At 51.9% G+C, this 26,791-nt stretch overlaps 1 protein-coding gene across 12 annotated transcripts in view; it reads left to right on the top strand.

The window, feature by feature from the left end:
• The window catches only part of ZC3H18 (zinc finger CCCH-type containing 18), a 44,082-nt gene that overhangs the window by 11,505 nt on the left and 5,786 nt on the right, over positions 1-26,791 (top strand). For 3 of the 12 annotated variants that reach the window (XM_067004248.1, XM_067004250.1, XM_048075112.2), the window contains 12 exons: positions 1,540-1,688; positions 1,987-2,079; positions 2,675-2,832; positions 4,442-4,474; positions 6,061-6,187; positions 7,301-7,599; positions 17,935-18,135; positions 19,074-19,199; positions 20,337-20,438; positions 22,060-22,203; positions 23,929-24,081; positions 26,174-26,334. In XM_067004248.1, coding sequence (XP_066860349.1) covers positions 1,540-1,688; positions 1,987-2,079; positions 2,675-2,832; positions 4,442-4,474; positions 6,061-6,187; positions 7,301-7,599; positions 17,935-18,135; positions 19,074-19,199; positions 20,337-20,438; positions 22,060-22,203; positions 23,929-24,081; positions 26,174-26,334 — 1,746 coding nt within the window. The remainder of the gene's footprint in view (positions 1-1,539; positions 1,689-1,986; positions 2,080-2,674; positions 2,833-4,441; positions 4,475-6,060; positions 6,188-7,300; positions 7,600-17,934; positions 18,136-19,073; positions 19,200-20,336; positions 20,439-22,059; positions 22,204-23,928; positions 24,082-26,173; positions 26,335-26,791) is intronic. The other 9 variants (XM_067004252.1, XM_067004259.1, XM_067004253.1 and 6 more) reach the window with 8 other exon arrangements.

Below are 26,791 nucleotides of genomic sequence, written 5' to 3'. Positions count from 1 at the left end.
AATTTTCTGCCTGTGCCGAGACAGGAGCGTGATAGCACGGTGATGGAACAGGGAAGTCCCTCTGCGAGGAGAGCTGTTTGTTCCTCAATCCCCAGCGTGACACACGGCACCGAGGTATTCGCCTGAGTCAAAGTTCAGGCTGCGGAATCTCCTGCCCCGGGATTTCACTGAGCTGTTCAGATATCAGTTCAGATAACGTTGACACTCGCTTTTGCTTGCACCCTGAAGGCCTCGGTGCCACCAGGGAGCTCGGACGCTGTTCACGTGCGACCTCGGAGGAAGATTTTCATCCTTGCTGTGTCTGAGGAGCCCTCGCGTGGCCGCATCTGTCCCGTGGCATGAGTGACCGGCTGGGAAGCCTTCCAGATCGACATGCAGCCACCCTGACACACGTAGCAGAGCCCCTTGCTCGTCAGGGCAGTCATTCCCCTTGACGCTTCAGTGAGAGGTGTTGGTGAGGTGTCTAACAGCCCCCTGCGCTCAGACCTCTCCTGGCAGGCGTCTGCCAGTCACTGAGAAAGGACGCGGCAGTCGCTGAGCTCCCGTGCAAAGGGATTTGCGCTCTTATTGTATGTGACAGCACAAAAGCAGCCGGCGTTCCGCCTCTGATTGAGAGCCCCAGCTCGTGGTTCGTCTGGGACTGATGAGGAGCGTTTCCAGGGACTGAGTGCCCTTTACCCAGGTGCAGCGTGAATTTCTGACTTGCTGCCGTGCCAGCTGGGATCTGGGAGGTTCCTCCTTGGGCCATGGCAGCGTTAACTGCTCTGTTCCGTCTGAAATCAACGTGTTGATGCCCGAGAGAGCAGAGAGTTAGCGATGACTTTGTGATGCAGTTGTGCGCTGTGAAATCTGCAGAATGTCTCTTGCTTGACGTTGAGTGAATTGCCAGAAGAAAAAAGGGGGGTTGTTTCTAAGGCGAGCTGAATTAAAACCAGGAATTAGCTTTGTATCCTGCCGGGGCCCCCCGAGTGTTACCGTGATGGTGACTGAAGCTGATGAGCAGAGCAGCTTCAGGTTTCTGTCTGCTGCCCTCCTTAGCAGCGTCTCCTTTCCTGCCTTGTGCCGGCAAGCGTCAGCTGGAGAGAAAATCTTTGCTGTGCTTTGTGCCCCACCAGAGAGCTGTTTGTTTCGAACGCGCTGTGAGGTTTTCCTTGTTGTCAGGTTGGAGTCGTTGTTTTCTGGAAAAGATGAAGTTCCGACTTGAAGCGTTTGTCTTTAATATGACCTGAAGAGCTCGCGGGCTTATTACTGCGTTTGCTTAATGGCATGCGCGTGTATCCATCACTCCCTGCTCCCTGCCATAAAAAGGTTCTTGTGCATTCATCCATTTGCAACCAGATCTCTTGAATCTGCCCTCTCTGGGAGGGTGGGGCTGGCAAGAACATGCAAGTGGGTAACGCTCAACAAATTTGGAGAGAAGAGGGGTCAGGGATCTGAAGCGGCGTTATGCCTTGGGTTCTAAGTGGTTGTGGGGCTGCAGAAACTGTTTCTGTAGTGTTCATGCGCACGGGGTTCTAACAGAACTGTGTATTTCCACAGGTCATTGCACGTGGGGCATGAACTGTCGATTTATACACCCCGGGGTGAATGACAAAGGAAACTACTCCCTGATCTCCAAGCCCGAGCCCTTCTCCCCAAACGGCGCGCCACCCATCGGCCCTCACCCGCTGATGCCGGCCAACCCTTGGGTATGGACCCCTCTTGTGTGAATTCCTGGCTTCTGCACGAAGCTTTTGGCTCCTGAGGAGGAGGTGAAGGCTTTATTTGGGCTGGTACTTGAGCTAAGTTCAATACATCTGTTGGGTGTGTGATTTTTAAAAGGTAATCTTGAAGTCCCTAGCGGAAGGGAGTAATTTTCCAAGCAAGCCCTAGCTTTTGTCCTGCTGCTGCATCTCCAAAGTATCTAGACGTACTCCAGGGTGTTTACAAAAGCGTGTGTTTGCTTAGAACTAATGCTGAATGTCTGTTTTCCTCGTCTTCTGACAGGGAGGGCCAGTCGTTGATGAAATCTTACCTCCACCCCCTCCGGATCCTCCAACAGAAAGTGCCTGGGAGAGAGGACTCCGGCATGCAAAAGAGGTAAACGGCAGCCTCGGGTGCGCTGACTTGCTCCAAAATCCACTGACCTGTTGCACTGGGAGCGGACTGCTGGCAGAGCTCTCGTTTGGAGCACGTGGTGTCTTCCTCTTCTTAAGGAGCCTTCCTTTTGCCTTTTCACTTATTAACTGTGATAAACAGCAAGGAGCAGTTGTTGTACAGAGCTGGCACCCAGGTTTGGTTTTTATGTTAGCATGAGCTAGGGAGAGCTCGTGGCCCGGGGTAGTTCAGGGATGTTGAAGTCGAGCCCTCCGCAAAGCAGAACACTTCGGCTGGTCCAGTTTCCCTTTCCTCAGTGCCTGTTTTTCTAGCACCTATAGGATCCGTGTGTCTGAGCGTTACAGAAAGTGGGGTTTGCATGTTGGAAGCTTAGTGCCTGTCTGCTGCTGCTCTGAGCTGATGGAATAGCAAATTACACTTTCTGCATCATGAACGTTCCGTTATCGTGCGCGTTCATAAGACATGGGCAGAAGAATTTGGAGCAGGCTTCTCCCAAGTGAAGGGTTTTTAATGCATCCATTTCTGTGCCTCAGAAAACTCCTCTCTTAATAATTCTTTCATTTTTATGTTATGGCAGGTACTAAAAAAGGCAACCATGAGAAAAGAACAGGAGCCTGACTTTGAGGAGAAGAGATTCACTGTGACTATTGGAGAGGATGAGCGTGAATTTGACAAAGAAAACGAGTTTTTCCGTGACTGGAATTACCGCATCACCAGAGATGTCAGAGATCCAGCGTAAGAGGCAGTTTTGTTCTTGCTACCTGGGATAACGGCTGGGATGTGCAGTGCAGTGTGGCAGTCCTCAGGGTACTTGATCCTTTAAATCAGAGGAACGCCCGTCTCAGAAAATGGAAACAGCACCTGTTAAGCAGTCTGCGCACGATCACAAACTGGGGCTGCCTCCACTCACACCAGCTAAACACTCTCTTCCCTTTGCAGTCTTCTTTACACCTTTCTACCTTTAATATCATTGGCATAGTGGTCCCTCGAGGATGCTATTTGTATAGTGCCTACCTCACGCCAGCGCATTCTCCCGGCTTTTTTTTTTCCGTGCTTTTATTCCAGTCCCTGAGAATTTTTAAATGCTGAAGCTGGGGTTGCAAAGTTGCTCAGTGCCCAAGAGCTTCGGGGCAGTAGTGGCGCTGTCGCAGCTGGCTGAGTGTTTATTTGCAAGGGTATTGGCACAGCAGGCGGTCTTAACAAACACCTCGACCGGTCCCAGATAAACTGTTCAGTAAGACACCGGTCAGAAAGCAGAGCTGTTAGCTGCCAGCGCATCGCCTGGGCAAAACCAAGCATCCTAAACTTAAGTTGTAGGGGAAAGGATTTAAAATGGTGGAGACCTCAGCCACCCTCCCATCATGATTGAGAGCAGGCAGGTGGCCTGAAACGGGAGCAAGGAGGCATCAGGCAGCTCTGGGAGATTTACGTGGTAGTTCTCAAGCCAAGAAGTGGGATGGAAAAGAGAGGCTTGCGTTCTGCAGGAATTCAGGTGAATGCACATTTCTCTCTTGCACACACATCCTCCGTTCTTCCTGCACGTACAGATTTGGGCAATGTTTCCACTCACAGCAAAGTGTCTGCAAGGCTTGGCTCCGTCTTTTTGAGTGAAAGAATTGAGGGGGAAAAAAAAAATCTGCAAAAGAGGTTAAGCTTTTGTTCAGTGGGCTTTGATTTGCTCTCAAGTGCAATTCCGCTCCCAGTTTGAAAAAAGAAGCAGCCTCCTCGCTTCTGCAGGCTGTAACAAAGCAGTGGCCCCGTACTGATGTTCGTTACCTGTGTAGAAATTGCTCTGCCTTGCTCTTCTGTTCCTCTGAGAAGGCTTTCAGTTGTACCCGGGGCTTTATTATCACCAGTGCTCTTGTGGATTAACTGTTTTATCTGTTTTATAACTGTGTATGGAAACCAGCATCTTCAGTCAGTGTTCTGGGTGTTTTATGCCACTGCCTCACTGATGTAACGATTTGTTGCGTTAGGTACAGGGCTTTGTTTTTTCGTACAGTCGAGAAACAAGTGTTATATCGCATGTAGCCAGTGTTAAAACAGAAGTAAGCAAACAAATGGAATTTCTGAAAATTAAGGAATCTTTCTGCGTAAGCAGGCTGTGGCGTTAAAATATATTAATTGTGTGTAGAGGCAAAAGTTTTTAAGTTGTTACCGCTGCATACTGTAGAAAAAAAGTGATTTTTCTCACACGCACGTTGCGCGTGGGTTGACACCTTGCAGCAAACTAAGCACCGGCGGTTCAGCTGGAATGTTACTGAATGCTTTCAGGACTGTCTTGTGACCTGTGCAGATGTCTGAATAGTTCATAAATCCCTTTTTCTTTTTTGAAAAACTATAGGGAGGTGGACATCAAAGAAAACATTAACTATGGGTAAGCAGGTCTTTGATTCCGGTACTGCTGCAACTGTAAGAAAGTGTTCCCTTTCCTTTCTCCGCTGCACCTCTTCAAACTTCCTAGGCCACAGACAGCTGCCCCATCAGGTGCGGCTGGCAGAGTATTGGCTGGACGGATGTATTTGATTCGGGGCTGATACCAGTTATTCAGCTGAGGATTTTAAGCACTGAATTTTCGGTAACTGTCGCAAAGCACAGCAGGGGCGCTCATTGAAACGAACAAAAAGTCCCCAGATGTCAGAGGAAGGGGAATAATAGGGCGATTCAGATTTGAGCTGGGTTGAAAAGTAAAAGCTTCCTTTTTGGTGTAGCTCGAGACTTTTTTTCTTTTTGAACACCTGATGTCGCTGAATCTGTATGGCTACGTGGTTGGCATCAGGGGTTTGTTGCTGAATTAGGCGTTTGTATTCGCAGTTCCCGACATGCTTCCCCTTGGCTTATCATTTCAGACAGAAAAGTAGAAATCTTAAACCATGTAAAAGCGTTGCAAGGAATATTGGTAGCCACTTGGCTTGCTGGGCAGCTCTCCCACCTCGGCCTCTTTTGGACTATTTGGCACTTAGGATGCAAAAGTGGGCCGTTTATTCCCCACGCTCACAAGTCAGAGTCTCATTACAGGCAATCCGCAAGTTAGGAGCGCTCGCTTCATAATCTCAGCTCTGCCCCTGCCTCCTCTGTGGCCCTGGAAGTTTCTTGTTCCCTGTACCCACCTCCCCGTCTCTACAGCAGATCTGATATTTTCACTCCAGGTGGCTGGCAGGGATTGCGTATTGTGGGGTACGTGAATTAAGAACCTCGAATGACCTTAACAGAAATGGTTAAATGGAGGACACGTTGCACGTTTAGGGGGTGGGTTTCGGATCGTGTTCCTCCCCAAAAGGGATTAGGGTGTTTGCAGTTAGGGCGTGTCGCGTGCTTGCCGGTTCGTGTGCATGCTGGGGGCCGGAGCCTGTTTTCCACTGGAGAATATCGGCTGCAGGTGCCTTCGGTGCACGGAGCAACCTCGGGTTTGGGGCCGAGCATTGCTGGCCTGCCCCCAAAGCCCAGCTTCTTGCACCAGAAGGCTCAGCAGCACCTTGTTTCCTTTCCGGTCAGCGCTGGGACGTGCCCCTCACCTCCGGTGGGAGAGGAGCAGGAGCTGACGGTGTTCTGCTCCTGGTGTTCCCGTGGGGGGGTTCCTGAGGTAGCTCTGTGCACGAGGACACAAAATGCAGCTCTAAATCAATGGGGCAAAACGTGTTCCGTTACGTTGGAAGCAGCTGTAAAAAGCAATCGACGTTTCTGCGTTTTTACCACATTGATTTGAAGGCTGGGTTTGGCTAGCGGTGTCCTTTTTGTGTTTATCAAGAAAGCTTTGTGATTTTTCTCTGATAAGTTTCATTTAAAAAAGACCATTTCTGCCCGTTTGGGCTGTGTAGGAAACGCACCGCTTCCTGCGGCCCTATTCCACTGAACATGGGCTTTCCTTCAGTGCAGTGACTCAGGCCTGACCTAGAACGTGTAGCGTGTGTGTGCTGACGAGGCGATATTTCCCTTTCTAACCTTCCCTCTTTTTCCTTGTAGGCTTGACCCCTATGCAGATCCCTATTATGACTATGAAATAGAACGGTTCTGGCGTGGTGGGCAGTATGAGAATTTCAGGGTTCAGTACACAGACCCAGACCCGTACCGTAACTACAGAGTAAGTAAGGTAATAACACCCCTTCCGCGCTTTCCTTTTCAACTTTCTTCCAGGTACTCAACGGTGCTCGTCCCGTTTCCAGTGCAGCTCACTAGGATTTTTCTCGTACGTTCATGATCCTAAATCCTACAGGTAGCTAAACCTTCAGTTACTGGATGACCGTGCAGAGCACGCTCTGGGTGCGTGGGCTGGCAGGTCCCTGGCACTGCTGCTCGCAGCTCTTCGTGCTCTCCTCGCCGAGGAGGTGCCTCTTCACGTGCCCCGGCTGCTGCTCTGAACGCAAGGCGGTTGTGCAGCCTTCCTTGGAAATTTTGGGGAGGGCGGGAGCCTCCAGGAAATGATCTGGCCGGAGAACGGGTTGCTCGCTGGTTCCTAGGAAAGGATTAGACGTGGACAGGCGGAGGCTCCTGCACGTCTGCCCGCTGCCGGTGGAGTTGCTCGTTAGTTGCTCTGAGTCAGACGAGGAAAGCACCCGGCCACCTTCCGAAATCCCAGGTGCAGTCTGTTGGCGTGGCACTGCTGTAAGGTGCGGGGCTCCGTGGAAGTAGGGCTTGGAGCCCTTTCCCTCCGCATCCTTTTATCCTCGTGCAAACTGTTGTGCCTTGAGAGCAGCGTCAGAAAGAACAAATCCTGCCCGTTGGCAGGCTTTTCGGTAGCGCTCATCATGTCCCTAAAAAGGTGACTTTCCTTGTGCTGTAAGGCTTTGCTGCGCTGCTTCTGAAAACAGCAGCAGAAGCCTGTCCTGACTGTTGCTGTATGTGATGCACTGTCGATTATTTTCACAGTGTTTGTTTGTAAAGTTAATTAGCTGGTTATAAACATGATGAACACTGTGAGTAAATACTTGTAAACATCAGTACGTTCCTTTAATGGGCATAATAAGCAGAACTAGTCTTGTTGCCTTCGCAAATTATAACCGTGGTGAACGTGATGTGGTGCTTTGATCCTCCCCAGCTTCTCTCCGCTCAGGAAGCAGCGATGGAACGGACTCTGGGTTTATCTCGATGCTTTGCCCTAACGCAGGAGGGCATATGGGATTGCTTTTAGTCTGGGACTTTGAAACCTTGCCCTTTTAGATGTTACCACAACGTCGCAACGATTTCTCCTTTTCTCTTTTTAAAGGAACGAGAGCGAGAACGGGAAAGGGAAAGAGAAAACAGACAACGCGAGAGGGAGCGAGAAAGGGAGAGGGAACGGGAGCGGGAGCGGCGCCAGAGGGAGCGAGAACGGGAACGGGAGCGGGAGCGCGACAAGGAGCGCCAGCGGAGGAAAGAAGAGTGGGAACGCGAGCGGGAACGAGTGAAGAGAGATGAAAAAGACAGGCAGCACAGGGACCGGGACAGAGACCGAGACCGGGACAGAGACAGGGAGCGTGAAAAGGAGAAAGACAAACCAAAGCCCCGGTCTCCGCTGCTACCGAGGTAAGTGCTGGCTTGAGTTCAGACTTGGTTTTAGCTGATGTTGATCGAGCTGCGGATCGTGACCCAGGTTCATGCACACCAGTGGGGAAGACCCCAATTATTTGCAGCTCCTCAGTCAAGCTGTGGTTTCAAGAGCAAGGTGATGCTTTACGTGAGCCCTGCTGGCCACTAAGTGGAGCTAAAACCTCAGATAAGAAGCAGGGAGTGTAACCCGGCGCTGAAAGGACCGTGTCGGTCCCGTGGCCCCGAGGTACGGAGGTGTTCAGCGTGGCCCTGGTCCCTTGGGGCTAGGGCATCGTGGAAGGCTGGCTGAGGCCCCGGCTGGGAGTGCTGCCGATGGTGGTGACTCTTTGCAGCCTTGACAAATGCCCTTTGGCAAGAATCAGGGCTGGATTGGGAGTTTGTGGATAACAAAAGTATCTGGAGTTCATTGAATAAAACTCCTGAATGGGACTAGAAGAGGTAAACGGATTTTGTCTTGAAACCAGTTCCTGCTGGGTGTTAGGATGGAATTGGAGTACGGAGTTAGGTTTCTTGCCTCTGACTGCCTCAATTCGTTCAGACTTTCTGAAAATTCTTGTTCTGGCCTGTGTGAAAGAGAAAATTGAACCACATGGACTAAAAGCCTAGAAATCTCAAAAACAAATCACATTTTCTTTCTTTGTCGGTTCTTTCAGTACAGCGACTTAATGTACTGTGCGTGAGGCGTATTTGTAAAGCATCGTGTAAATACCAGAGCTGAATACGGAACTTGTCTTACGGGAAGTCCTAATGTTGGGCACCTTTTGATTCAGAATCAGAGAAAAGTATCGCGTTTCCTGCTAAAACACATCTTCGGGAACGCTGGCCGGCAGCATCAGTACCTTGGAAATCAAAAGCAGACAGAGCCTTCCGATGGTGTGCGCAAGCGTGTGTGTTGGGGCGAGGAGGTGTAGGGAAGGCGTGTTTCCCGGGACTCCGGAGCTTTTCCTTCCGGATGATGCGTTTCGTTTTCCTTCTGGATGATGCGTTTTGTTTCCTGGGACTCGCAGGAGAGTGGGAAATAGGAGCGTGGCGAAGAGCCTGCTTTAACGAAGAGCAGGGCTCAGAAGGCCCGGAACGAGACGCCACGTGGCACTGCGTGGTTTCGGGTGGGAAAAGGGCTTGGTCTTGGATCCGACACAGGGTTTTTGTTCCCATCCCTACGTGGGAAAAGGGATGGTTGATGGTGACCCTTTTTTCCGAGAGGAAGTCACGGTTTCAGAACGCTTTGACTGTGTCTTGTGAGTGCTTCGACGCAGTAACAGTGGCAGAATGGTTACAGTAATACGGGGAGCTACATTTAATTACCCTCTTCGCTTACAGCCGTAATTTGTGCGCTTTAATTACGCATTTACTGTGGGTTTATGCTCTCGTTGGGTCGGTGATGGAAGAGATTTCGCTGCCCAGGCCCACGTGGTGATGATGGGGAAAGCGACGTCAGCTGGCTGGCAGCGCGGGGCGTTAGTCACGAGCAGTCACCGTGCCCGGGATCGCTGCACGCGAGGCTGGGGCTGCTCCTTCCCCTGACACCTGGGTCACGGGGAGGGCTGCGGGGAAGAACTCGTGCCTCTTGCGTCTCCAGAACAGCCTTCTTAAGACGAGTCTGGGTAAATTAACAAGTCCTCGGTACGCCTCTTTGCTTTCTGAGTCGTTAACTCTGCTGGTCTTCCCAGAAGCGGAGCGTCGAGAACCTGCTGCTGGAAGCGTCCTCGGCCCTGTGCTGTAAGGCTGGAGCGGGTGCTGTAGGGCCAGGCAGAGAGCCAGGAGGGAGGCAGAGCGCGCAGGACTCTCTTTTGGCTTCCTTTGTGCCACTGAAAAAGCTGGCAGCGAGGAGCCCTGGTATTTCTGGATGCTGAATAAGGAGCTGAAAATTCAGCTGATTTTTCCCTTGGCGAAGACATCCCCTCATCCTGCGCTTCGTGTTTCCCTGTTCCGCCAAAGCCTTTACCACAGTTACAGGGTGAGTGCTCCCTGGGCAGCGTGCTTTTGTCCCACACGACCTTTCTGACGGGCTGCAGACCTCCCCGTGCTCGGGGTGCAGGAGCACCCTCCCCTTCCCTCCAGCCGCCTTCGTGCCGGGCGGGCTGCAGGGCTTCGCTTTTGGCACCTGGGCATCCAGCAGCTCCCGAGTTTGCTTAATGCGTAAAACATTTGCGGTTGTTTTCGTGTTTCCCAGGTAGCAGGACGCACCGCGGTGGCACAGCGCTCACCTGCAGCTCTATTTATAGCCTCCGTGCTTTCCCCAGTTGCCGCATCCCAATTTTTGGCAGGTTCAGCCCCCGAGGTGCCCTCGTCAGGGTGCCAGGGGCTGGCACGCACCAGCGCCCTTCGCGTTCCTCCGACTGCTTCCTGTCCTGCTCGTGTCCTGCTGAGGAGCCTGGAGCACTGCCCCGCGGGGTTGTGCAACTGGGAGGCATCACGGAGCAATGCCAGGCTGAGCACGGCCCTAATCACGGCCCTAATCGCGGCCCTAATCACCGGTCTGCCCGCGTAGGAGCTCGCCCTCGTAGAGGCTGCTGGAAGGAGCAAACAGCGACGTGCACAGCATGGAGTCAAAGGGGTGAAAGAAAACTCGAAGAGCAAATAGCCGGGGACGTGACGGCAAATTCCCTTTCAGCTGCGTTGGAGGCAGGAAACTTCCATCTGGTCTCTGAACAACAGCAGGGTTAAGGCTGAGAACAGCAGAGAGGACAGGACGTCTTGCATGGCCGTTTGCTTCAGGTGGGGAGGGTTAGAATTTAACGACACACACATCATAAACCCCAGCAAACAGCAAACGTTTTTCACTCAGTCCTTTAAGAGAAGAGGCTGCGGATCTGGGGCTTTGGGTGGGATTGCCACTCAAGGATCGGGCTTCGGTGCAAGGAGCACGCAATCGCTGCTTTACGCTTTGTTGTTTGTGTGTGTGTTTTTTTTTTCCCAAGCTTAAGACAAGCGCTCCAAGAAGTTTATAACCTGAGATTGCAGCGCTAGTAAAATCATTCCTCCCCCTCCTCCTCCTCCTCCTCCTCCCCCCTCCCGAGGCATCGAACACTTAGACAAGCCGGGACACCTTGTGATCGGCGCGAGGGATAAGGCGGCTGTCTGGCCCCGCGCTCCCCATCCCCAGAACGAGTTCTGATGCCCCGGGCTGTGCCTGATTTTGCTGAGTGCAAAACTTCTGCTCTGCATCTTTATCTTGCCGCCGTTGTGCAAAGCGTTTCGGGGGGGGGCGTAGAGAGCTGGCACGGAGCGCGTTGTCGGAGGGGACTCGGAGCGGTACGGGATGTCCCGACCTGAGCGCTGGATGCGGCCGGGGAGCTTCTGGCTTGGGGCTGTGACCCTGCAGACAGAACCAGCAGCTTGCTTTAAGCCTCCTGTTGCTGCCCAGGTCTTTATCCCGTCATCATCCGAGTGGATCTGAGCGTTTCGGCAGGGCGTGAAGCAACGCGCTCGGTGTCGTGTGACTTGGGTTTGTTGCCAAAGCGCCGAGGGGCACCGAGGATTCGGACCCCCTGGCCGGGGCAGCAGGATCGTGCCCTGCCGTGGGTGGCACGAGGTCGTTGTCGGCCAAGCAAAGGGAGGGGAGACCAGCCGGTGCTCTGGGGCAGTGAGACGGGTCTCGGTTTCTTCCTCCCCTCTGAGAAGCGCTGGGTTTTCTGTGCTTGGGGTGCCGTGGTCTGGGCTTAAAAGCAGCCTGGCCAAGTGCACCCTCGTTTGAGTTAAGGTGAGAACTTGGCAACGTCCAGCTCCTGAGGAGGTTTGTCCTACAGCCTCACCTGAAAGCCATCTCCAGGTGGGCTAGCTTGGGCTGGGCGCGTGATACGGGGTCCAAAATCTGCCGTGTGCCAGCGCCAGGTACGGTGAGGAGGAGGCCGTTGCCCTCAGAGACAACCCGGGGGGCGGACGGGAGGTGAGGGGAGCTGCAAAGCTGCCGGGCAGGAGCAGCGTCCCGCTGGGAGCACGTCCTGCTGAGCCCTCCTGGACTCACCAGCAGTCCTTCGGGAGGAAGTCGGCCTCAGCCGGGTTGGAGGCTGTCGATGGAGCGCACTTAGGCAGCTATTAAAAAAAATAAAAATAACGCTTGCCAGCAGGGACGCCGTCAAATTAAAAGCAGTGTCAGAAAGGGCAGCTCTTCGGTAGCAAACCACGAGGCCTTCAGAAAACCCTTCCAGCAAGGAGCGTTGTGCTTCTGCCCAGCTTCTCCCGAGGTGGAAGTAGCCCCTGAGATGCCATAAAATGCTGCGGTCCCTTTTCTCTTAGGTTTCTTGTTCAAGCTGGTTCACGTTGCCTTTGTAATAGGCCGTTATTAGTCCCCGGGGTGAGCGCGTTAATGAACAGGATAACCCGGAATCTGAAATCAATGAATGCAGGTTACCCAGGGCTTGCAAGTTAGAAAGTGTTAGAATGAGGCTGATTAGATAAAGGAGTGGCAAAAATAAGGGAATGCAAATGGAGTGATTCATGAGCGTGTGTGAGAGAGAGGAGAGAGATCGCGAACCGACTGAACTCGTTTTAGGGACGAATTTGTAGTTCTGGGTGTTCCGGGGTCGTTATCGTCTATCCCGATAGCTTCTGGTGGTCTCCCCATGGCACCAGAGCCGCTGGATCTGCTCTTTGAGCTCTGTTGGCAGAGACTTTGGACTAATCCACTGTTGTTCAAGTAGGTGCAGGTCTCTAGAGGGCTTAACCACAGCATCTCCTCCGAGTGTATATGGTGTGGGTCGGCTGGTGGATTTGGTCCTTAGTTTTCCCGGTAGAAATGTTGGCTTGTTGCTTATTAACTCCTTCATTTGCTCGTGGTTGTTGTCCTGCCACAGGAGGAGGAGCAGACCGCACAGATGTGTGCTCTGCCCGGTTTCGGGTCAGGCATCCTCTCTCTCTGGATCCCAGGAACTCTCCGAATAAGTCCTAAAATCCCCGAGAAGTTACCGAAGGGAAAAGGTGGCGTTTGTCAGCAGGCACAGATGTGCTGTCCAGGCCTCCGGGCGGCTTCTTGGAATGCAGCAAAGTAAGAGAATAAAGTGAGCGGCTCCAGGCCCTTGGGTTTCCCAGGCTGGAGGGAGGTTTGTCCTCTCCAGCGGGACCTGGGCTCCTGCCGCTCTGCACGCTGCAGCCCTGCGGTGCCTTCCTCGGCTCTGCGGTGCTCGGAAGGGTTCCCCTCCTCCTGCTCCTCGCTTACAGGACGCGTCCGTGCTTCTGCGCGTGCTCCTTGGGATCTGCAGCCCCTGCGAGGTAATGCTGTGGAGGTAGGGATTGCGATAACTTGTTTACATCCCCATTTTCTGCAGCGCAGCCTCCAGCCCGAGCGATGGAGCCTGGTTAGACAGCTCGGCTTTTATTTGTTCTCCCGGCTCGTTTGGGAAGCCGGCGATAATAAAAATGGCTCTGCAAACCAAAGCGGCGAAGCTCGTCGAAGTTCTCCGTGGAGCGTTGCTGTCGCCTGGAGTTTTCGTTCGTCTTCGCGGTTCTTGAGGTTGTGCCACAGCAGAAGGAGAAGGGTTTCGTAACCCTAGATCAAGATGAAGAAGGGCATCGAGTGACTCAGATGTGGAGCTCAAGGAATGTGTTTTTCGTTGGCATTTTGGGGTTGGAGCTGCTGGAGAGATCCCACACGCTGGATTTTATTAAAGCAGACGGGAGAATCGCTGCATGCGGGCACCTCCGCTGGGAGAAGGCTCTCGAGGCGTCAAATGCTCAGCCCTCGGGGCAGATCGCATCCCGGATAGGTTTATCTGCCCGCTGTGATGATTTCATACTCCAGATTGTATCTCCACTATTTAATTTCAAAGCCTCTCCCCAGCAGGCTTTGAAGAAATCTTTTTTTTCTTTCTTTTTTTTTTTTTTCAAGCAACTGATAACCCTGCTTGAGATGGAAACATCTCGAGAAGCAAAACCCTTGCTAACACCTCCCCAGGATGAGTGGCCGTGCTGTAAGCGTTAGCACCGGATCCAGGGGGTCAGGATTTCCTGCTGTAGGTGGCTCTGGGGGCCGTTGCATTTCTCCGGACACGTGGCGCTGGGGATGAGTGACTTTATTGTGCTGAGACGGAAAATCTGCCAGCGTGCACGTGCTCTGCTGGAGTTTATTCTGCAGAAATCACAGAGCCTTTACCGACTGCCTCGGCACGTGCCTCCAAACGTTCCTCGAGTTCACTTCCTCTGGAAAATTCCACCGGCACCGAAGGAAGGCTTGCGGCGGTGACACAGCCCTCGCTTCCCCGCGAGAGACGAAAGGGCTTGAGAGCACGGCCGGACTTTCCTCTCTGAGCAAATCGAGCCGTAGCTGCCGGCCAAAACAGCAGCCCCGGAGCCAGGCCGACGTCAGCGATAAGGTTTGCGTTACCCGGGGTGGCGGCGTCACCCCGGGAGGGGGAAGGAAGGAAGCACTTTTCCCTGGGAAGCCTATTTTCCGTCTGAGATTAGAAGGGCTTCAGCGTCATTTGCATAACGCAGGAGGAGGAAGGCTCGGCCACGCGGCTCGACTTCCCCCTCCCGATTCCTGGCGGGGCTCCTGGGTGCCGTGCCGGCGCACGGGGCGGTCGGGAGCTGCTCCTCCTCACTGCCAAAGCGGCGTTCGGCTCCAGCGCTCCGCTCGATTGCTGTAACTGAGCGCCAGCCAACTCCGGGTGAACGCGTTCGTTCTGGAAAATAAAGCTTTTAGTCATTTTAAGGTCAAAATGGGCTTCGGAAATAGCTGCGCTCGTGCCCCGGTGACGCACGGTGCTGCTGCTCCGGGCGCTGGAAGGAAACGGAGCTGCTTTCGCTCGGCCTTTGTCAGCCCCTTTAACTCCTGTAATGTTTTCACCTGCTGTCATCCAGCTAATTAGGGGCGTTCATTCTCAAAGACGTCCCTCCGTGTCCTGAAAGTTGGAATTTGGTGAAAAAGGAGAGCTGGGTTCGCACACACGCCTTGGTCTCGTGCGACTCCTTTGCCGGCAGCTTTGCTGCAGCTCGGTAGTGTGCTCGTTCGAGGCTGAGATTGTAAAGCACAGGACCTGACCTCGTGGCTCAGCACCCCAAAACAGCACGGCTTCTCTTCTTCCTCCCCCCGTTAGCCTTGTGCCAGCTCCAGCTGCTGTTCAGTCCCCACCATGGGCCACTTGGACTCGCTGACCCAGCAAGAAACTGGGTCTTTATTTTTTTTTTTCCTCCCTCTTCAACCGAGGAGGGGAATTGGCTCACGGAGAGCTCTGACCAGTGCCACATCCAGCACAGGACGGGAAGTGGAAATGACCCAGCTGCAAGAGTGAAAGGTAGGACAGCCTACCCCAGGACCAAACCATGGATAAAGGCACCCAGCCGCACAGCACCGGGAGCAGTGATCCTGCTCGCTGTGATGCCAGGCAGCCCCCCAGCCTCGGGCCAGCTGCCTGCCTCCTCTCCTCGGTGAGCCCCGCTCCCGGCCACTCCTTTCATCCCAACAACTGCACCCCGTCGGTCTGCAGCAGCGAACGTGATTGAAACGCCGACTGTTTGGGCTGCTAGCCTGCGACAGCCTCCTCAGAGACGCCCGTGCAGGCTGTCACTGGGACGTTACTCCGAGGCAGATGGCGAGGAGCTTGGCAGCTGCTCAGGTTTACTTTCAATTCTGCCTCCCGAATTCCGCCGGAGGAGGCGAGCCAAATGGCATCGGATACCGGTCCCTCGTGTTAAGTTGAACAAGTGTATTGGGTGATGCCGCATGCCGGGCACGCAGGTAACTCCTGGGGAAAGACTTTGAAAATGTCCTGACACGCGCATCGCCTTTCTTTCTCGGCTGTAGTAAGGTGACGTGTTTGCTGCTGAGTCAAAAGGCAAAGCGTATCCAGAAACGAGGCTTTCTGTTGTGGTTTTCCTGGGGAAAAAAAAAAAGCTCTCCTCCAGAAAGTGACTTCACCGGGAGAGAATTGCATCAAACCAGGTAATAGGTGCGAGTAATGAGACTTGCTCTCGTAGTCGCCTTTGCTCCAAGCCTTAGAGTTAAGTGCGAGCTGTTCCCACGCGGGGTCTGAGCAGAGGCTCAGCACCCGGGCTGTGAGCGTGGGCAGGTTTGTGCTCTTTTTGAGAGAGAGAGAGATTCTGTAGGAGACTTTTCCTTCTGAGAACTGCTGCGGGATTCTTATCTGCATCTTGAGGTGGGAACTGCCTCTGTGCCAGCAGAATATTCCCCCTGCATCTCCCAAAACCTGCGGACTCGAGACCCCAAGGAGAGGACACCAGAGGGGGTCACAGCCTAGCAATATTTGCTGGCATCCTCACGTCGTGCTCTCCTCCTCCTTGCTGCTGCTGTTTATCCTGCCGCTTGATACCAGCTGACTGGGCTGTACCTTAGCTTCTTTTCTCAGTCCTGGCGAGGGCTATTTAGCCTTATCAGAGTATAATTAGTAGGTCGGGTCTATCTCAGCCCCGTGTTTGGAATCATGGTCTTCCTCCGTGATTAGATGCCCAGATGTAGCTGCAGATGTAATACGGCAAACTAGACCAGCCCACGGCAAGTGATGCGTTAACCAGCGTGTGTTGGAGCAGTTCTGGAAAGGGTGATGATGCTAAACACAGATTCTGGTGAATAATGCTGAGCCATAAGCCCGCTTGGGGCTCTCTTAGTAGGCAGTCAGCAATTTCGTGCGCTGCTACGTCACCCTCAGAAGCATCTTCTGGGGCTGGAGTGAGATTTGTGGGGCCGGCGAGCGTGAAAGAAGAGCTTCTCCCCCTCCAACGTTCTGTATGTGCAGAGAGAGATGTGGGACAAATCGTAAAATTGATGGGGTTATATCAGGGGAGATAGGGAAAGTGTAGGACGCCGTGCTGTGCGTGTGCAGGTTTGGCAGGAGGCGAGAGGTGGTAGGAGTTTAACTGAGTTACGGCGGTTTTCGGTAGCGCCAAACCAGGAGGTGATGAGGCTCCCCAGGGACTGGTGAAGCCTTCAAAGGGAAGAAGAGGCTGCTAATGAAGGGCTTTAATTACCCCATTGTCTGCTGAGAAAGAATTGTGGCAAGAAATGTAATCCGTGGAATTATTAGAAAACTTTGGAGGTTGCTTTTTTTATCTCGAAAGGTAGAGGAAGTCGTGTGGGGAGTGGTTGCTTCACGGTGCTGTGACTAATAGGGTGGTACTGGCTGAACCTGGGGCTGGAAGGTGCTGTCCCTCCCCCAAACCCTCAGAGTGAGAGGGTTCATTAGCTGGAGAAAAGGAATAAAGGCATAATTATACGGGTAATTTGATGAGCGCAATAGACTTCATAAACCTTTAAGCAAGCATAAACTTCGCCTAAAACCTGACGAAGAAGGTTATGAGCAGGTAATTGACCAGTCATATGCAGGTTAGAGTAAGGGTGAGGAAAAAACCCACGTTAAATCATCCATAGATAAGAGATGTGATAAAGCCTGGCCTGAAGAAACTCATTAAGGAACCATCCTGTGCGGATGCTGAAAAGTTAGCGCTGGGTTCTTTTCAGAGGGTTGTGGGGCAGAGTGGGAGCCCTGAGAATGAAAGAAACGGGCTAAAGAAAAAGGTTAAAGAAACAGGTTAAAGAAACAGGTTAAACACAGCCCGAGCCATAAGAAGGGGAGGGAAGAAACGTCTGGGTGTCTAGGCTGCCCTGTCAAATCTGCATGGTTATCAAGAGCAGGAGAGCACGTGTTCAGCTGTGTTTGTAAGCACCTAGAGAATAATGCGGCGATAAAAACAGCCACCGTGAGCTCGGCCGGTGAGGTAAGCGTCCCCTTCGTACGGGTAAAAATGGATCAGCGTGCCTTGGCTGGGGTGAGGCTCGTGACGCAGCCCCACGTGGTGCCCTGATAAGGGAGCCGTAGGAAAGTGATTCAAAGTGATTCAGGCTGCAGCTCTTCTCTTAGGGCCTGCTGCTTGTTTCCGGCACCTTGCTCTGTTGAGACGGAGCTTCAGGTGCGCACCCCAAGGCTGTCCTCAGCCTGGGTCTGCTCAGGATTTTCGGTGCACTGGGGGCGGGTTTAGGTTGCTCCAGTTCTCGCCGCCTGGCATAGCAAGGAAGGAAGGAGCAGCTTTTGGGTTCCCTGCCCTCTTGTCGGTGCTTCGCTCCTTGGAGGCACAGAGCCGAAGCTGAAATCAGCTGGCAGGTCCCAGGTCAGCCTGACAAAGCGGTTCACAAAAGTGCAGGTGCTGCTTTTCGAAGGGCCTGTGGTCACTGTTTTACAAAACAGTAGCTGTTCTAATACTTACCTGCCGCAAAATGGTGCTGTATATCCTGCAGTGGAGCTTAAGAGCTGGTACTAGCATGCAGGACAAATTTTTGAGATCTTTTCCTGGCCCTGTGTTCCTGGTGGCCTTACGGTATAAAAATGACCCCAGGATCTCAACTCCTCTTTTGTTTTCCAGCCGCCAGCCTGAGCCACCAAAGAAGGAGAAGGAGGCGACCACGATTACCACCGCTCAGTCGAAGAGGGCAGATGAGTGGAAGGACCCGTGGCGCCGATCCAAGTCCCCCAAAAAGAAGCTCGGTCTCTCCGTCTCTCCCAGCCGTGCGCGCAGGCGCCGAAAAACCTCCGCTTCGTCGGCGTCTGCTTCTGGCTCTTCAAGGTAAGCGAAGGCGAAGAGCACGTCACATCCAGGCCTTGTAGTGCGTCAGGGACCGTGGCGTGCCTCTTTCTTGCTAGCAGGAGGTGTCGGCGTGTTTGGGGAAGCGGTTGAAGGCTTGCAGCTCAGTGACTGTACGGGCACTGGCACGCAGCAGGCAGTGAGGTGGAAGCCAAAGGGGGCACGGAACCGTGGGTGCTGTGAGGAGATGTAATCTGCTGAAGACTAAGAAGAGGGGGAGGAGATCCTTGGAAAAACAGCTCTTAAGGGAAATTAGACTCAGATGTAGGTCCACATAGCTCATCTAGATGAGCACTGACCTTTATAGGAGAAGGAGAATTGAGTTGGAACCTAGTCTAGTGGAAGGTTTTCCCTCTCCTTGACGGGGGTTGGATCTTTAAGGTCCCTTCCAACCTAAATCGTTCTGTGATTCTGTGATAAGCTGGATCCATTTCCTTTAAATGTTTGAGCTTGAAGCTCCTGCAAAGAGGAAAAAAAACATATCAGAGAGGAATGAGGAACACGGCGAATTGAAGATATGGATCTCATAAAGCAAAGCCCTCCTGCAGAAGATCGCTTTTCTCACTGGAATCACTGCACCTTTGATTTTCCTGTTTTCTCCTACATACGTGACCCAGCCTAGCAGGAGGATTGCCTAGTGAAAAGAAGTAAAATTGTGTGGAAGGAGCTCTCAAAAAGGGATGGAAAGTCATTAGCTAAAGGGAAGGATGTAAAGTTCAAGGACACAGAGGGCTCTAGCAGCAACAGAATCATGTCTAAAAGAAAAGGTGGGGTGGGGACTGAGGGAAGGCTGTAGTCCTGACAGTCCTTTGTGGAGAGGGTGGGCAATTTTTGGAGCAGTATTTGAGAACGTGGGAAGAGTGTACCTTGGTCTCCCAGGACTTCTCGAGAGGCACTGAATTTAAATACTTCTTTTGCAGGTCCTCTTCTCGGTCGTCCACCTATTCTGGGTCAGGTTCCTCCCGATCTCGTTCCAGATCGTCGTCCTACAGCTCTTACTCTAGCCGCTCGTCGCGACACAGCTCTTTCTCAGGCAGCAGGTCCAGGTAATGGCTCTTTGCATTCGCAAGTAACGGTGCGCTATGTCCCAAGCACTTGCTAGCAGCTACTTTTGGTGCTACTTAAAAGCAAATAGCCAGCTCTTGAGAGAAAATATTTGAAATACTTTCCTGTGTGAGCTGAATACGACAGACTGCAAGGCAGCGTGTTGTTTCGGTCGCTGAATGAAGTCGATGTCAGCCACCCGCTCCTCTCCCCAGCACTCCCACCCACGTGTACGCTGCTGCTGTGGCTGGGCTGTTTCCCATACTTGTGGTAAACGAGCAGTTGTAGGAGCCTGGCTGAGATTAACGTTTCCGTCATTTGCATTTTATGATTGGAAGAAGCTATTGGCATCTCTTTTCTATCGCACTGGGATTTCTATTTAAAGAGGCAAATCACATTTCTTTACTAAAGCAGTCCATGCGGTTTTGTCTTGTGATAGACTCGACACTTCAAAGTAACAATCCTGTGTCCCATGCTGATTAAACGCAGGCATGTTTATAACTCTGCCACTTCCTTGCCCCTGCAGACAGTTTCCCAAGTCTGGAATATGCATAGTAGGAGAACTGGCTCCCTAGATAGGAGACACTTCTTAAGGGCTGAAATGCACAGAGCCAGAGCGGATCACACAGCTGATGAGAGCGCATGGCTTCATTTGCAGAGGTGGTTTCTCTAGGAGAGACTCGGGCGGGAATTGTTCTAGACGCAAGCACCTAAGCTTTTCTAGCGGAGCAGGCTGACATTCCCCAGCCACCCTGTTCCAGCCTCAGCTGAAGCAAATCATGCTGGACTTGCAAGTCAAAATCCTGCTAACTATTCTTTAGACGTATTTCCCCCAAGGATAGAATATGGAGAAAGTCTCCGGGTATTGGTGTGGAATATCTGAGGGTGGCTCTTCCTTGCAGCCAGCCGTATTTTTTTCCTTTTGTTTTCTACTTCTACCACCAGTCTGGTGACACAACTTGTTGTTCTGAGCAGAGTCCAGATATGAAACTAGGATAAGCTCAGACTCACTGGGACTAGTTCCTCAAATGCAGTCACCAGCCGAGGGAGGGAGTTGTGGGCTTGAAGCACTGCTAAGGAGACCGAAAGCCTTCTGCAGCCCCAAAGACTGAGCTGAATGATCTCTCGTTCCTTTCTAGGTCACGGTCTTTCTCATCTTCACCATCTCCTTCCCCAACACCATCTCCACACAAGCCGCTTCTGAAGGCTAAAGGGGAGTTATTACCACCCCCTGGTAAAGGGTAAGGCTTTGTGTCTGTTTCGATAACGCAGCCCAGAAAAGCCTCCAAACGGCAGCCTAATTCCTGACCTGTGTCAGACCCTTCTGACCTGCTTGACGGTTTAAGGAAGAAATGGAAGATGCAAAACGTGACCTCCGTAGAATGGCGTTCAGCTTTGCATGGCTGATTAAATGATGGCACTCTCTCTTATTAAAACCAAGTTAAACTGTGCAGGTATCCTTAAGAATTGTATGTACACGCACAATTTGCTATTTGAACATTGTGTGTGTGCAGATATGCTTATGTAGGATCTATGCGAAAGTTTAATTCATTCATCTACCGTAGCTTTAGTTAATACACAGCCTTAGAATAGCAAAGTGGTTCAGACTCCTCTGCTCTTAATATTGGACACAAATCAAAACAGCATTGGAGCTGTGAGACTGTTTGTTCAGCAGATTATGCCTCTGCTCTTTTAAATACTTGAAGTTGCTGTTTCACAAACCCCTGTAATACACAGCAAGTTATGGATCCGTTGGAGGGTGTCACAACACCATAGTGATGTCACCGTTTTTAAGGTGACCTGCAAATGAATTACACCATGGGAATCCCCCTGAATTCTCCAGAATATGGGACAATAGCCCTTGCCAGGCTTCTTGTACCTTCTTGACCTGCTTTTTTTTTTTTTCCTCTTAACTCAGAGGGGTCAACCCTTTAAGGACACGCTCCGTGCCTGCAGCAATGTTTTTACACCCTTCCAGTGTGCATTGCGGTGCTGGTTTGGTAACACACAGCTCCAGCCAGCAGCCTGCACCAGCACGGGGATTGGTTTAGCCACGTAACATCGCGTGTGCTTAATCGCATGCTCTGCAGGGGATGAATCCAGATATTCTTAAACACGAGAGGCGGAATTAACAGTCTCTATTTTAGTATGCAGACAGCCGCCTCCTCCCCGGTTAATAGCAGGTGTGACATCACTGCAGGGAATGCTGAGCAGTAACCGGCCAGGAGACTAGAACTTGGAGTGCTCTGAGCCCAGAAGTGAGCAGCTCCACAGTAATTCCCATCTCACGTGGTAGGTGCCGTATAAAGTCACAAGAACATTGCGTAGTGGTCACCCATCCGCTGTTCTGCAGGGTAAGGCAAGCAAGGGACAGGTCAAAGGGACGTCTGCACACGTGTACTCCTTTGCACCTTGCAAATCTGAGTGAGGAGAGAGGTCGTTTTCTGCATAAACGGCGTGCAGTTTGATTTTGAGGCCCGACTGACAGATTTTAAGTAGGTAGATGCGTTTTGGATAAAGAAGTGTAGGCTCAAATGGCTTAGAAACAGCAGTGATTCTGCACAGTCTACTTCATGAGCTGATTTGCGAGTAGAAAACATATCAAAAATTGGCTGTTTATAGGAACTTGTCTCTGGAAAGGTGACTTGGTTTAGAATAGTGGAAACAAATGCCGTTCAGTGAACCCGTGTTGTTTAAGAGTGGTTTGGTGAAATAAGCTTTCTTTTCCGAGTGTCTGTAGCTACAGTAATTGCATCTGTTTGGTCAGCACCAAGTACGAGTGTGTTTTATCGCTTTTGGAAATGCCTGTTTTCTGTAATCTGCTGGATTTGATCGTGCCCATGAAAATTTTGATCTTTGCAGTGAAAAATCTGTGAAGAAACTAGCCGCCCTTCCAGTCCCTCAGCCGCTCGCTAAAATTACAACAGCTGCACCAGAGCCAGCCAAACCAGGGGATAATAGAGAGGCAAGAAGGAAGGAACGTCAGACAAGGACTCCACCCAGGAGGTAAGAAAGCCGTGGGGTGGAGTGAGGTTTGGAAGATGGAGCAAACCCTGGGTTTCTCTCTAGAGTACCAGTTCCAAGGACTCTTGATATTCAAGATGTCTTTTTCCTGGGGCAGGAAGGAAGTGGGAAGAGAAGGGGGGGGTTTGGAGGGTGAACACCAGTGACTTGCCACAGCAAATGGCTCCTGTCCCTAAAGGGCTGGCTGGGTGATGGAGTAGGTGGAATGCATTAAATGTACCAAAAAGCAGCGTCTGCAGTGCAAAAAAAAGGCCTGTTTTGGAGCAGCTGCTTGGGGAGGCTGAGCAGCGAGGAGGCAAAGGTGCGTTTGGTCCGGAGAACAGATCGGACGTGCTGGCGGGTCAGGATTTGGGCCCTGTTTACACATGCTAGGATGCAGGAGGTGTTTATTTCTTCTGTGTGGTCCAGGAGCTGGCTCATCGGCCTCCAGCAGTGCAGCTGGAGGAGACGAGGAGCTCCACGATGTGCTCGGAGCCCAGCGTGCAGCTTGCTGGCTCCCCTGCCCTGCTTCTCTTCCTGGCTTCATCCTGTGCGACTAGTCTGAGCGTTTCAGGAGACTTGTTCTGTCTGTCCTCTGATTGTTTTCGTTGTCTCTTTCTCCTTCCTTTGCATTTGAAATGAGAGCGTCTCCTGATAGTTTGCAGACAAGGAGCACTTGTCTGGATGTAAATGTGTTTATTGGGCTTCAGCCATTATTCTGTATTTAGAAGCGTTACAGAGCAGATGCAGGTAGCGTTGCCTGTTCTTGGAGGGACTCTGAGTCAGCTAAACACAGCTGAAACTCTTCGTGCGTCCTTCTCACATCGCAAGATGTGAAATAGCAGTGTGCTGCCTGGTTGCCTAGTCTGTGGAAGCAGCAGTTCGGGGGACACGAAGTAAAATGCAGCCCAAATGTAATACATATGCCCTTATTATGGGCACGTGAGGAGTCTGAGGATGTTTTGTGCCTGCAGTAAAGCATACGTTGGTTTTCGTGGACCACTGGATGGTAGTTCTTATCAGTGTATTTTGCAGGTAGCTGTAAATCTGTTTTCTGTTCAAGTTTTTGGAAGCGTCCGGAGTAGATTCTTAATTTTGCATGGGATTACCTCTCCTTTTTCTTCCCAGTAGCTGAAGAAAAGGCCTGGGGCTGAGCAGTTACAATTTCTTTTCCATAGAAACTCCTTCAGTTCTACTTTGTTTCACTTAAACTAGTTAATCGTCGTGGATGCCTTAAGTGACTTTCCCTTGTATTTTTATTCCAGCCTTGGTTTGTTTTTTTCTTGCTTGTACCCACACCACCTCCACTGCCCGGTGCTCTCCTTGCTGCACAAATGACAAGACAGCTCTATCTGTGCTGGTACTGGTGTGTTACTCAAAAAACAAGTATGGTTATTTACAGAGCCTGAAATACAAGGTAGTCCCAAAACAGCAATTTTTCTTTGTAGGAAGCATTTGCTCCTGGCATCACCAGGGGACTGAGGAGCCTTCAGCTCCCTCTTTGTCTGCCTCTGATGAGCATTATTCAGTCTTGCATAAAATATCTGCTCTCCAGAAAAGAGATTGGGAAGACAATGCTGAGAACAACATCTGAACCGATTACATTTGCAGAGCGCCATTCTTTCAGACGGGTCAGGACACCAGTGGGAACCGTCCCTAAACGGTTCCTTCTAACCCCATTTCACCGCCGAGCGCAGCGGGGTGAGGATGTCGTTTGCTGTGTTGCAGGCGGACTATCAGCGGCAGCATCAGCGGCAGTGCCAGCAGCTACAGCGGTTCCAGTTCCCGATCTAGGTCCTTGTCTCGGTCTCTCTCCAGATCTCATTCCAGATCGTCGTCTGCCTCAGTCTCCCACTCCGCGTCTGGGTCCAGGAAGTCCAGGTACAGCCTTGCCCCTCCGTAACCTTTGCTGAAGCAGCAGGGGCTGATAACTAATTGTAATTGTTCGGTTTCTCGCAATGAAAGCGCTCGCAGCTTCAAGTATCAGCGGCTGCAGATAGCTAGGACATGGAGCGGGATTGTCCCTTCGTGTGGGGTTATGAATCCCACATCCCAAATCACGGTACTGCTGTGTTGGTAGAGGCCTCGTGGCTTATCCAAGGAAGTAATTGGTCCTGGGTGCTGAACTGTCCGCGTTTACCTAAATTATGGCCAAACCCCTTCTCCTGATGGCCAAGTCTTAACATTTTGTCTTGCTGGGGGGGGGGAACCAACACCCCATAAATTAATTTACAAGTAACAGTTTAGGGCTGGGGAGTTTTGCTGTTCTAAGCCTCTGCTGCCTCCAGTTACCGAATGTCCTTAGGGAAGGTGCTTGGCCTGCCCGGAGAGGTAGGTCAGAAGAGACCTAAAAGGCCCAGCTAATGATATTTTTACTTTGCTGGTGAAGTTGCACGACCAGTTCCCTTTGTGTTTAGCCCCAAGTGGGTAGTTACAAGGCTGTTAATCTGTGAGATTTGTAAACAGCTAATTCCCTCCAGTAAGGAGTTGTGAAGTGAACCCCTTTCAAGTCCTTCCTGCAGATTTTTTGCATCTGTTCATCGACTGGAATCCCCAAAACTTCCCAAGCAGCCTTGAAACGCAAAGCTTCCCAGCGGTAAAGCACGGATTTAGAAGCAGACCTATCACCTAAAGCCGGTGGATAAAACAGGGTTTAGCTCCGACCATTGTTAATTCCCACGTGTGAACCCCGTGAAACTCCCAGGTTCAATATCCGCATTATTTTACAGAAATGCCAGCTTGTTTACCGCGTGCTTGGCACGTTCGTCAGATCGGGCAGGTGATGCAAGAGGTTCGGAGAGCGCTCGGCTGTGCGAGGGCTCCAGGGGAGAGGATGTGAAAACCTTCACCGCAGGTGTTGCTCGCGCGGCACCGGGCCGTGCCGCCTGCTGTTGTGGGCGTGTGGCCGAGGAGGGAATTTAGGAATTAGCCTGTACCCAAACCAGGTTTGCTGTCACAGTTGTGTAGCCAGGAGCTTTCCCAAAGGATTTTCTGGCTCATCCAGTCACTGTTGTGGCCTTCAGTGAGGCTTTCTCCCAGAATTTAGCCCTGTCTTGGGTACCCGTGGGTAGCAACTTGGCAGCTTGCTCCAGGTCCGCGTCGCAGCTGCTGCACCCCCTGCAGCTGTGCGCAGCCCGGCTTTCACTGAGCGAGCCTGGATCTCGCCAGCAGCTGCTGGGGTGCAGAAGTCGGTGCGGCCTGCAGAACCTGCTCGAGAGGCTGCGTAAATATTCACACGGTTAGGATACAGCTGGTCCTGCGCGGTGCTGGGAGCCGTGCAAGCCGGGTCCCAGCTGGCTGGGATTTGGGGCAAGGCTGTGGGGGAGACAAGGGCCCCGAAGGGAAATCCACCTGTTTTTGGCCTAGCCCTGCTTTTTTTGTCTGGCGTGCTCCTAAGTAGAAAGCCTTTCTTAAATTAATATGACTGTCTGATAGTTTTAATGTTGTGAATCCATTAGAAGATAGCCATCTTAGAGGCTTCCTTCCCTGTCATTACCGCTCCTGGCAGCGTGTGCCTCTTCCCAATAGGCAGCCAGGCTCTCCTGTACCCTGGGGAGCCGGGCAGGAGATTTGGGCTGTAGGACTCGAGGTCTGTGAATAAACTCGTACAGCAAAAGCACTGCCAGGAAACCCTTGACCTGAGCCATAACGCTGACATGTACGTGGCAGCGCACACCCTGCTTTCACTTTTTGTTTACCTGGGGTAACAGTGACCTGCTCGAGTGTTGCCTTAATCCTGTTTATAAATAAACAGCACTTTCTAGACTTCAACACGTTCAGGATTTTCATACTGTCTGCGCCCCAGGAGGCGCATCCTTTGTCTTTTCCCTGGATGTTGCCCGCCTTAGGAGCTTTCTGCCACCCCAGCCGCTCTCTTCTGGTACACTGGGGGAATTAAAACACAGCTGTCTGTCGCATCGCTGCCTGGTTCCTGTTGCGTTTGCGACTGTAACGGGTTGTTGGCTCTTTCCAGGTCCCTGAGCGTGAGCAGCGTTTCTTCTGTCTCTAGTGCCTCCTCCAGCAGCAGCTCCGTGCGCAGCGCTGACTCCGAAGACATGTACGCGGACCTGGCCAGCCCCGTGTCCTCAGCCAGCTCCCGATCCCCAACCCCGGCGCAGCAGAAGAAAGGTAGAGGTACCTGGTTTGGTATTTTCATCTCTAAGGGGTACTGGGGAAAGGGGGGGGGGGGGCAGAGATCTGCATGCAGCTTGCTTGATGATGCTGTAGGCGCCAGGAGAATCAGGGAGCAGGGCACAAGTGTCTGGCAGAGTCAGGTGAGACCACGGAAAAGGGAGGCTGTGGAGCAAACACACGTTCACATCCCCGTGTCTGTGGTGTAAAGATGCCTTTTCCTGCCCAGGAGTTCTGCCTGGTGCTCCCTCATTTTTGTTCTCTTTCACCATTGCAAGGTGATGGTGATATAGGCGCTTTATGTATATATAAATAAATATATATAAAAACTGGATGACTCCAGTCTCAGGTTGTAATTCCTCTGTCCCTTTTAGGCTGTAGCAGAGGTGGCGGCGAGAGCCGTTTGTTCTTTGTCTTTTATGCTAAGTGTTCTTTGCGGAAATTATGGTTTCCTGGACCT

This window comes from Anser cygnoides, chromosome 12 (assembly GCF_040182565.1).
Source record: "Anser cygnoides isolate HZ-2024a breed goose chromosome 12, Taihu_goose_T2T_genome, whole genome shotgun sequence".
Lineage (NCBI taxonomy): Eukaryota > Metazoa > Chordata > Aves > Anseriformes > Anatidae > Anser > Anser cygnoides.
The sequence above is the reverse complement of the archived record's forward strand: the minus strand, read 5'-3'. Positions and strand labels throughout refer to the sequence as shown.